The 12,179-nt window shown below is 41.9% G+C and overlaps 1 protein-coding gene across 5 annotated transcripts in view; it reads left to right on the forward strand.

The window, feature by feature from the left end:
* Positions 1 to 12,179, forward strand: part of armc9 (armadillo repeat containing 9) — a 64,069-nt gene that overhangs the window by 49,385 nt on the left and 2,505 nt on the right. For 2 of the 5 annotated variants that reach the window (XM_030049615.1, XM_030049620.1), the window contains one exon: positions 153 to 861. In XM_030049615.1, the coding sequence (XP_029905475.1) occupies positions 153 to 372 (220 nt within the window). In that variant the 3' untranslated portion in view covers positions 373 to 861. Of the gene's footprint in view, positions 1 to 152; positions 862 to 7,982; positions 8,313 to 12,062; positions 12,141 to 12,179 lie in introns of those variants that run through there. The other 3 variants (XM_030049619.1, XM_030049617.1, XM_030049616.1) reach the window with 3 other exon arrangements.

Genomic DNA, 12,179 nt, shown 5'->3' on the forward strand with positions numbered 1-12,179 from the left:
CCGTATGATCCCTTGTTCATGTGACAAATTACTGCCCTCAGAAAGCAAAGTTCATCATTTTTTTCTTTGTCTTTCCTCTTTGCCTGCTCCTTCCCTCTGTCCTTTCTTTCATTTCTCTCTTTCTCCCTCCTTTCTTCTCCTTCTCTTTCCAGCAGTGAAAATGTCTCTGCATTTGTGAGCCAGCCCAGGATTCCCCGAACGCCCGATGCTGCAGCCCAGCAGAACAGCACTCGGAGAGGTCACGGCTTGACGCCGGCCCCCCGGTTTTCCCAGTCAGAGCCCCAACTGAGCAGCCGCCCGGCCTCAGCTGCATCCAGTGGAGGAGGGGGACAACAAAGTGGGTGTGAACATCTGTTCAGGGTGGGAAATTAACACCAGCCACCAGCCAAACGCTGGTCAATTTTGGCTCCGGACGATTAGTTTTTCTGCTCTGCCAGCTTCTTTGGCAGGTGACCAGCCATGATTTAGAAGGCCAGCCCTGTTCTAAAGAACAAGTTGGCTGGTAAAACAATGAAAAGTAATGTGAGATGCACCAGCCAATGTGGCCAGTGGACAGAAGTTAGTTTCCTGCCCAGTATCTGTTTGTCAGACTGTGTCTCTGGTTTCTTTTCTTTCTGTTACTCCAACATGCACATTTTACTACCCCTTCTTATTTATTGTTCTCTTTCTGAAGCTCGTTCCCATATCTTTGCTTAACGTTCTTGCATCATTACTTAGCCATCAGCTGAATCAAAATGTAGACATGGAAACTGCAAAACATGACCATTTGTGCCTGGCAGAGGCTCTGTGTTCATTTAGTGTTCAGTAGCAGCTTAGGCCTAAATAAACTGAGTCTGCCTCCATCTCTCTGTGTGTGTGTGTGTGTGTGTGTGTGTGTGTGTGTGTGTGTGTGTGTGTGTGTGTGTGTGTGTGAGTGTGTGTGGTGTTCACCTACATAATATTTTGCCCGTCCCTTCTCTCTCTGATGCCATCACACACCAACACACGTCAAATGCCCTCACCTCCCAGTTCCTTACCAAGGGATTTTCCCTTGTTACCAGAATTGTCCACGCCCATTCTGCTCCAAACAAAAGCACACATGCAGCAGTGTAAACAAGACAAAAGAGAGAATCTGTGTAGGATGAAACATTACTCGCCAGTTTCCCATGTCTGAAGTTACAGACACAGATGTTTCAGCAGGAAGTCAGGTATCACCCCAACTATTCCTGTAAGTCAGAAAAAGTGTTTGCCTGCTCATGTAAGTAACTGCCAAAGCCATGAAAAGGCTGAAGGGAAACGCAGGAGATTCAGTGTGATGCCAGCAGGGCTACGAGTATTTCGATCATATGAGTCACCGTCTCTGGGCATGAAAGACAAACTGGAAAGCTGCACTAAGTAATGCTGATTCAGCGGCCCTGAAATATTGTATATTCAAAAAACATGAAATGAGATGTCAGTAAACTATACACCAGGGGTCATCAACTACATTTGTCACAGGCTCAGAATTTTTATCAGAAGACACTGTGGGGGTGGGACTTTTAGATAAGGTTTAAATTTATTTAGGCCTAATTAGCTTATAATTGTTTAATATTTTCACTTTCTTAGAAAATTAATGTTATTTTATTAGCAGATATAAGTGTGAACAGGCTCCTAAAAACACAGAAAATCCATAATAATAACTAGATACTTAACTAGAAAATGCTCCCAGGAGAGTGCAGACCTCCACTGAAGAGGCAGTTAACTGGCAGGAAACATTAAGCAACTTGTTCTGGTTTTGACGCTATTATGCAACGTTCTGATTGGTGGAAAACGCTGTCCCCATACTCGCATGAAGATACAGCACAAGCTGCATTCCACTACTAACAGACAGGAATTCACCTGATCACCTGTCTTTGGCTACTGCTGTTCAGCGCACAGACAGTGAAGGAAGCTCAGCTGTGTGAGTGAGGTAGGCCTGACCCCTGCATCAGGTCATGTAGGCTCCTCGCAGGTAAATGATAAAGTGCCAAACCCAAGCTTAGCCTGAGAATACAGTAACCTAGCCTGACAGGCATTTTGTGTGTGTGTGTGTGTGTGTGTGTGTGTGTGTGTGTGTGTCTGAACCCATTTTGCTGGCCCTCCATCACTAGGTTACATTTACCACCTGCCCTACGTGTTGCCTTCAGCGTTGTCACGTAAACTCCAGCACTATACAGGGAGCTGCCCAGAGCAGACAGTAGGTCCACCATTTTTATTTATTTTACACTAGAGTTTCACTAAAATAACGCCAATGTGACTAAATCTGGTCCGAACCAGAACATAATTTCTAAATTTTTGTCCAAACCCAGCCTGACCCAGGCCCCTCGGTACATGACAGGTATCCAACGGGTATTGATGCACTAGCAACTCATAATAAGCTTACAAGTTGATCTATAACGTCTTTAGAACCTGCAGTCAAATGCATATATTTGGGGTCGGTAAGTCACTCCTAATAAAATCATTTCCATATCAGCTGTTTTTTGTGTTGTTTCAATATGGGAAGAAAAAAATGCCCGATGTCCTCAATACTGGAATGTGTTTTTGTCCTCCTCACGTTTTCTGATTTCATTAATATTCTACAGGCCGGATAGGAAGCTTTGGTGAGTTGGATGGGCCAGTTGACAATCACTTCTGTATGCTACTGGACTTGACTTTGTTCTTCCCATGACTAATAATTGACAAAAATCTTTTTCCACCAGTGACCATTAGAGATCAACTGATAATGGTTTTTCAGGGCTGATGCCAATAGCAATTATTAGTTATCACTGAATCTTCAAAATAAGAAACTTCAAAATGAAGCACTTTGCCTTTAGGCACCTTGGATATCAAGTATTTGCAAGTAGTGCACCTCACAGGAACTTTAACTTAAGAGGGTTTTTTTCTTTATATACAATTGAAAGAAGGGACCATCCCAGCGGTACTTTATGTTTAGCTTAATATCTATAAAATGTTTACACTTCCATTTCTGTCTATCTTTTCCTGATGCACGCTGTCATATTTTAGAAGTCCCATACCAGTTTCCTGCATTTTATCCAGTCATTGGTTTCTAGTCATTCCACCACGATCTGAATATGAACTTTCTGAGACTTCAAATTTTCTTCACAGCAGTATTCCATCACCATAATAAAGTTGTCCGCATCAGTTTTCCTAAAAGCAGCAGCTCTGTTGTGTTGTGATAACTTTTTGAAATTGGGCAGCGTGAAATGGTCCCTCTGATGAAAAATAGTCCCTTGGGAAACATTTGCTTTCCACAACCAATTATCAGTTCTGTGGTTTATGAATATTGATGACTGTGTTAACCTTGGAAGCAGAACATTATAAGGTGGCTGTTTCAGCCAAAACATCAGATTTGAAAATTGATGGATTTGTATTATATGTTGTGAAATCTTTAGACTTTAGACATAACTAATGTCAAAGAAGAAACAAACAAACAGAAAACAGCTGTTTTTTCCAGCATTGTTGGCAACTGCAGTGAGTTGTGTGTGTGTGTGAGTGTGAGATGAGTGCTCAGATTGATTTGATATATGAGGGTGTGTGCTATCACAAAGTCCACTAAAATTATGAAAAATGACATCAAATAACCTGGACATCCTTTTTCATCTGGTATCGTCTGGACAGGATGTTTTTGTTTTTGCTTTTGCTTTTGTTTTTCATCTTCAGGTCGCAATGGCTCGTATGTGCTAGTTCACCATCTACTGTGACTACTTTACTGTCCAGCTGTACGTGTTCCCCAGCACACTGCTGCTGCCACTGGACTGGCTGTAGCCTGGAAATTAGGGATGAAGGCCACCTGTTGGATTCCCAGGCTGCAAGGCTTTTAAGGGACAGTTCACCCATTTTGAAAAATATGATGTTACAGCTGTTATATAGAAGAGTAGTGATGCTGTCTTCTTCCCATCATTACTGAGTGCTGCATGCTGGGGGTTATTTTAACAAATGTTAGCTAGGGGGTCCACCTCAATGGCAGGAGGCTAACAGTTAGCATTTGGAGCATCCAGCCAGTATCCAGCACTCAGTAACAATGAGAGGCAGATAGCACCACTACTGTCCTACACAACAGCTAAGGGGAGTGAAATGTCAAAATTTTCAAAATGGGTGAACTATCCTTTTAAACATCAACCTGTCCATGGCACTCAGTGGCAAACAGTAAAACACTGTGATTGTACTGGGCAAACACCCAGGTGTTACCCAGATTGTGTAACTGTATGCATGTAAGCCAGGATATTAAACAGTTCATGTTCAGTTGATTTTGATAAATAAAGATAAAAAATTAATTACATTTATTTGCCTCAGACAATATTTACTAGTAGCTGGCTGGTGGCCTGTCTAAATTTATCCACCTGATATCACTATACTTAAATTCTGTTTTGGTGGCACTAGACTCTGCAAATAGCATTGTTATCTAGTCTGCTATTTAATTGCATTTGGCTACATGAAGGGATACAAACAATTCAGTTGTGTACAGTTTGTGATCTGGTCTGGAAGACACAGACATCTGTTTTTGAGTGACAGTGGCCAGCTGCTTACAGAAGCAGGTTTATCAGTTGTCGGTTGTCAGCTAGAATCCCCAGGCTGGCTGGGAAAAACAAATGTTTTCTCCTCACTGAGCAGCTAATGTCACAGTGTCCTTGAGCAAGGCATTTCAAGCTGCTCCAGCAGGGTTGTGCCGTGGCAATCAGTGGAAGACTGATACTCTTTTTGACCAAAACAGCTCTGCTTCTTGAACTGGTTCATGAAGCGTTCAGGATTCTTGGAACATTTGCACTACTATATTCTTTCTATTTTATCTTTATTTTTATTTTATTTTAGTTTATCTTATTTTATTTTATTTTTTATTATTATTATTATCGTTATTATTATTAGTTTTATTTTTTATTTTTATTTTTTACTTGCACAGTGCTGGAGTTGTTGCAATTACATTTCACTGCTGCTGTACCTGTACATTCATGCATGTGATGAATGAATCTTGAATCTTGAATCTGAACTTTGGAGTGGAAGCGTTGAGACTGAGTTGTCTCTGGGTCACTTCACAGACTCCAGCATTGCTGTGGGTTCAGCCCTGGTCTGCTGGTTTGCTGCTCTATGACCAACACGCCTTCCAGGAATTGATAGTCCTCCCCAATATTATCCCATCCACTTTTCACTGGGCTGTTTTTGGAGTCTGTGGACTGCTTCAATTTTTTTTAACTTGTTGATAATTTGGTCGTCAGTTGTAACAAACCCAGCCTTCACCAACTCCTCAGCAAGAGATGTAATTTACTTTTTCTAGTCCTCCCTTCCATATTTTCCTGAAATAATACACACTTTCTTGTTGCAGTCACAGTTCTCATTTCATATCCTACTATTTTTTGTTTCAGCTGGGAACCAATTTTTTGGGTCCCTAATAAAACCTTTTTTTTCCTTCTTTTTTTTGCATAAAATGCTCAGTGTGGCTCCAATTTAGGTTCACAAACGGAAACTGAACCAGTTCCTCATTGGTTAAAAAGGCCTTTGATAGTTCAGAGCTGGCCAGTTCCCACATGTGAAATTGTCAGTACTGGGATGACTGTGCAGGAAGGTTCTTACTGAAAAGTGAATCAAAGTGAAAGTAACATTAGGAAAAGATGTTTCTTGTGTGCAGTGGACACATGTTTATCCTCTGTTTTATTTATAAAGCCCTTTATCACAAGCATGTCAGGCCTTCACATATCATATAGACTACTCCAAATCATTAGTTATATATTACATTATACACATCCAAAACTCATACCCATTTGGCCAAAGAAGATGACGCTGATTGTGCAGTGCTTCTTGCAGCTTTCACCCACCTTAACATTACCAGAATTAACCTTAACTCTGAAACCCAGGAGCCTGTGGGTGGGCTTTTGTTTAATTTTCTGGCCATTTTTCAGTTTTCAGTGTTTTTTGTTGTTTTGTTTTTGTTGTGTTTTTTTGGTCATTTTGTGGTAATGGTTTTGTAATTACTTGCACATAGTACTATTACTAGTACTGAGTACTAGTTTTTTTTTTGTTTGTTTGTTTGTTTAATTGTTTGGGGTTTTTTGGTGCTTATTTTCTGTTCTTTTTGGCAGTTTCCTTGTAATTTTCTTTACATTCTTTCAGTGTTTATTGGCAGTTTCATAGTAATTTTCCTTTTGTAAAAAAAAATGAAGTGAATGTGCTCAGGTTCCAAAAACAGTCTCAGCATGTCTTTTGAGCACACTTGTAGGAGGAAGGAGACAGATATTGTTGGTGTTCTCACGGGTCTCCACAGTCTGTTCAGATGGATTCAGTTGAGCAGTTTGGATTAATTGAAACTTATTGAGTCCATGTCCTGAATTTAAAAATGTTTTGCAGCTATCTTAACTCTTTGAATAATAATATAACAAAATTTGGTCAGAAAAAAACAATCAATTTGTTACTACTGACATGACCAGAAGTGAGTGGTTTTAGGGGGCAGCCATGGCTCTACATAAAGTCATTGCCTGCATGGTGCTTGCCAGTTTAATATTGGATTTAGGTGCTTGGTCCCAAAGTTCAGTCCAGATTATCTGGTAATGTGAGGGCTTTACAGATCCAATGTTACACCTCCACATAGCTCAAAGACTCATCTGGGCCACGCTGATAACTTTCAGATTTGATATTTAGGATTTAAAACTGGAATAATTACATAACTACAAAACAGCCAATGACAGAGAGGTGAGACAACAAGGAGAGGAGAGGACTTTTGAAATGGTGACTGGGAAGAAACCCCATCAAGTTGTACTGACAACTGGGTCTCCCCAAACATTTCCTCATCCAGACTCATTTACCCTTCTGCTTTTTTTTTTTTTTACCTTGCTGCAAAACATCAACGTTTACAAAGTGACTTGCTGCATCATGTTGGTCTTCATATTGTTTACATCTGCTTCTATGTAAAATCACATGAGGTGGTGTATTGCTCTCTCTGGCACCATGATCTTAATAATATCCTTTAGTGTGTAATACGCCATTATTTTCAAATATTGTAGTGTGTGCATGTTTGAGATTAGAGTCACAAACATCTGTTAAGATTCTCCTTATGTGTGTGATGCAACCCAGTTTCGAAATTGGTAAGGATTTTACAACTCCTGTTGTCTGATCTAGGCATTAGTTGGCCAATATCATCTTCACATGCTCTCTGTGCATCTTAGTTGCATTTGATTAGCAGTTACCAGCAGTCGTCGGGTCAGGTGCCCTTCGCTTGAGATAGGAGCTAATGGCCAGACAGAGTGAACACATCCTGCTGTGTGTGTTTCAATTTAGAGATCTGACAGTTGTCTTGAATTGAAGTAGAATGGACTTTCCCATTCAAGTCAGCATAGCAGAATGATGAGAGCGGCAGCCATTTTTATGTGCATCATTGTCATTACAAAGAACTGTGGCCATTTTATTTTAACTATTAATGTTGATTACTACTTTTAGCAACCAGCCACAGCACAACATATCCTCTCAGTTCTCAAGGTAGTGTGACTCACTTGTGGCCCTACTGACATGCGTGGTCAGCATAGCAACTAACTATAGCAACATTTTATTCTGTACCAGCCAAATGACCACAGCAAACATTTCAGTCACTGCTCTACCATTTTCAAGTTCTGTGAGCAGACCTGATTACCAGACGTCCATGAACTCATAAAGGTGTCACATGACTGTACTTGGCTCAGGGGCAGTAAATCGGCAACAGAGTTTATTTGTGTATTGCTCTTGTCGTTCTCATTTTTCTTTCTTGATTTATTACCTTTCCCACCTGTTAACATGTGAAAGCTGCACCTGCACTGAGCTGCTGTGCCGAACAGAGGAGCTCCTCTCTGTGAAGACAGATGAGGGGGGTGTTTGTGGGATCGAGCAGGACACCCACCCAGCTAGTTAAAAGAGGGAGTTGAGTTGCTGCCACGTCAAGAGGATGGAAAAAGTGTGTTATCCTCCCCGGCTTGTGTCGACAATGCTGTCGCCACATGATGACAGATCCCCCTGGTGTTTTCATGCAGGCCAGAGCAGCTGAGGGAAAGCTACAGCATCATGTGGGGTCATCACTGTGACCCACTGGCCATCAGTGATGAAAGTGTTGAGGAAACCTGATGATAAATTATGACTTTGCTGCTTTGTCTCTGTTTGTGTTTTGAAGGTGATTCAAAATACCTTCTTTTTAATGCACTCTTCAAGATGTTTCTCAGTTGTGGGCTGTGATCTCGAGCAGGGGTTCTCAAACCATTCATGTTCTGGAGCCCTAAATTGACTTTCATTCACGGACCCCCCATCTGAAATGATTTTCCCTCTGTTGACCCCTGATAAGAGGACATTTTTGGTTGCATGGTATTAAATTGATACCATATTTAAAAAATCACTCATTCATTTTTTGTACCGTGACAATTGCTAGTGACTTAGCTTACAGTAAAACTAATCCTGTGAAACCCGAGAAAATTGACTTGATTTCTTTCAAAAACATGGGAGAAAAGGTGATGAGCAAAAACATAAAACTAGTGGAACAAAAGAAAAAGGAATTGCGAGACAATGCAAAATTTTCAACAAAATATGACAAGAAAACTAGATTTATAATACTTAAGATAATGCATTTAAAGGTCAAATCAGTGATGCTGGATCAGTTTTCTTGTGCTTAAATGTTTAAGCACCCTCAAGGAGCCGTGGGAGTCCCCAGACCCCAATTTGTAAACCACTGATGGGGAGCATCTTATTTTTTGAGAGAAGGTATGGGATGCAAAGGCATGTGAGATGCCATCAGCTTTTTTTTACATCATCAATGAGTGAGTCCTGTGACATTGTGACTCACATTTTCCACTGACATGTTGTAGCAGTTTAACATTTTCACTGCCCAAGAAAGAAATGAACTGCAAAATAAGCCCCTAGAGTAGCTGTTGCAGAGCTCTGCATGCTCTGCTGCGACAGTTCGTCTGTCAGTGTCCTGTCTCGTCTTTTTTTTTTTTTTGTTAGTTTTCTGTCAGTTTTTGAGAGTCTCCACTGTCAGGCTAAACGTCCATAATGCCAGATCCTTATAAAAACGTCTGGATTATATTGATAATCCTATGGATCGTGAATGACAGCTCAGCAACAGCACCGGAGCCTACCTCAGTGTTAGCACTGGAGGCTAGTGGCTACAGAACACTCAGCTTTGGCCAGGATGATCTACTCCAACTACGGTCTTCTATCCTCTGCAATATGACACCAGCAGTTCTCCTTCCACCGGAGATCCGTCCAAGGAAAAGAGTTAGACGGGAGGTGTACAGACAAGACTGAGGAAGCGTCGCTTCAGACCCCATCTCACCTCCATCATACTGGCTAATGTATGCTCTCTCCAGCTCAACAGTAAGAAGAAGTCTTAGATGGACATATTGCGGTCCAAGTGTCACCTGGAGAGAAAATACAAAGACGCTTGTATTATTGCCCTGACCGAGACCTAGATCTACGATACAACACCAGATGCCGCCGTCAGCCTGGATGGCTTCACTACCATACAGGCAGACAGGACGGACCAGTCGGATAAGATGGTGTAACAACATCAAACTCCATATGTTGGGTATGTACACCCAATATAGAGATGCTAACCCTGTCACTTCGTCCATTTTACCTCCCACGGGAATTCCCCACTGTTGTCATCACGTGTGTTTACATTCATCCCAAAGCTGACATGAGAGTAGCAGCAGAGCAAGTAGCCGATGTGGCTAACTCTCTGATGGCTAAGTACCCCAAAGTTCCGGTGTTCTTTATGGTAGATTATAACAACTGCACACTCGAGGGGATCCTGCCCTCTTTCCAGCAATATGTGGATGTACCTACGAGGAACGAACGTACTCTGGACTTGTGTTATGGTAACATAAAGGACGCTTTCAGCATCCGCGCGCATCCTCCGTTTGGAAGCTCTGACCACAACAATGTCGTTCTGCTTCCGCATTACAAACTGGAACTGAAACGCTCCAAGCCTCAGATCTACTGTGCCACCCAATGATCGGAGGAGACAATCACACAACTGCAGGGCTCACCGGCATGCACCGACTGGGAGGTCTTTCAAGGCGATCTGGACCAGCGGGTGTCAGTGGTCACTGACTATATTAAGTTCTGCATACCACTATACCTACAAAAAAAAAAAAAATAGCCCAATTCCCACCCATGGATTACATCAGAGATTAAGCACAGTCTCAGGGAGAAACAGAAGGCATTCCAACGCAAGGACTGGGCAGCCCTTAAAATAATTAATAATCAAATTAGAAATGATATTCATAGAGCCAAACTCATACAAAGACAGCTTAGAGAATGAATTTAGAAACATGAACACAAAACAAGCCTTCCATAAAGTAAAAGTCTGACTGGTTGTGAAACTAGGCAAAATAGTTGTGCCATGTCAGACCCTACCCCTCTTCTGGGAATCCTACAGGACAGCCTCAGTACCCTCCCTCTGGAAAACCTCCACCATCATTCCGGTACCCAAGAAGCCCCACCCCTCAGAACCCAATCATTATTGTCCAGTTGTGCTAACATCAATAATCATGAAATGCTTGGAAAAACTGATCCTGAACATCATCCTACCAGCTGTCAGACCTCAGCTGGACCCCTATCAGTTGTCCTACAGGGCCAAGCGGGGGACAGAGGATGCTGTGGCATGCCTCCTCCATTCCCTCCTTCAACATCTGGATTCATCCACGGACAACTTCGCTACAATTCTTTTTGTTGATTTTAGTTCTGCCTTTAACACCATCCAACACCATCACATAATCAAGAAACTCCATAACCTCAATATCCCTTCACCTCTCATCCACTGGATTCACAGTTTTCTTAGCAATAGACCCCAGACTGTCAAAGTAGGTACAGCATTATCATCAACTGTTATTACAAACACCGGTGCCCCCCAGGGCTGTGTCCTCAGTCCCTTTCTGTACACTCTTTATACAAATTACTGTACAAGTGCTCACACTAACATCACATACCTTACATACTCAGATGATACTGCCATTCTTGCATTACACAATAACCATAACTCTGTTACAGGTTACCAAAACAATCTCATTTTACACAGTGGTGCACAGACAACTATTTACAGTTGAATGTGAACAAAACGAAAGAACTGGTCATCCATGCTCCCCATACTGGACTGGATCCACTCTCCATTCATGGAAAGACGGTCGAACAGGTTGATCATTTCACATACCTTGGACTCACTCTGGACAGTAGACTTAGTTTCGATCAACATATTACTTCTGTGCACACACAATCTCAACAAAGACTGTATGTTTCCGTAAATTGTCTGTTGCCCCTCATCTTCTGCTGTTACTGTACAAACGTATTATGCTACCTATTCTGTTGTACTGCTTACCATGCTTCTTCAATCTGCTGGCCGTAGTTAACAAAAACAAACTCTTCAGTATTAAACGCATTGCTTCCAAGGTTATCGGTCTACCCACACCTGAACTTTTGCCGTCAGAAGGGCGATATAGAACTCTAGCATGGAAGAAGGTTCGGGTTACTAGGAGTTTTGTCCACTTAGCCATTGCAGCACTGAACAAACTGCCCTGCTAATGTGTAGTGGGTGGTGAGAAGTTTGGTCTGGAGATCTCTGTGTTTTTGTCTCATGTTATGTTTTCTGTATTGTTCCTATGTGTTCTTTGTGAACAGACTGTGAAGCCAAATTTCCCTCTGGGACGTTAAAGTCTAATCTAATCTGCTGTGACATCAGTTATCTGACTGGTTTTATGACATTTTTATTACATTTATGACAGAATCTGTTGTAATGCACTGCCAAATCAAGATTTTTTCCCCGGCACAAGACATGGACATGGGCAGCCCAGTTCAGTGTTGTATGGCAGATGTTTGACACACAGGCTGCTGTGGCTGGGTACAATCTGTCAGCTATGAGCAGTATAGATTATAGCATTGTAGCCATGGAATACTCCTTCTAATACCATTTTTCCATTGGCACTTTTGGCCATGCCCAGTCAAACCGTGCTGCGTTGGTTTGTATTTCATTACCAGTTTAAGTGTGGCAAATGTGCTGAACTGCACCTGATGCTACGTGTCCACAGGGGCATTTATTTGACGCTATGTGTCGCATTGCTTCCCAGATTTGGAGGCTTGATGGGTGTGGTCACTCCTGATGACTGACAGCTGCTCTTTCCTATAACCATGCAAGCACTTCCTGTCTGCACCTGACTGGGCTGTCCTCTCACAGATTTCAGACT

Source organism: Myripristis murdjan, chromosome 4, assembly GCF_902150065.1.
Source record: "Myripristis murdjan chromosome 4, fMyrMur1.1, whole genome shotgun sequence".
Taxonomy (NCBI): Eukaryota; Metazoa; Chordata; class Actinopteri; order Holocentriformes; family Holocentridae; genus Myripristis; species Myripristis murdjan.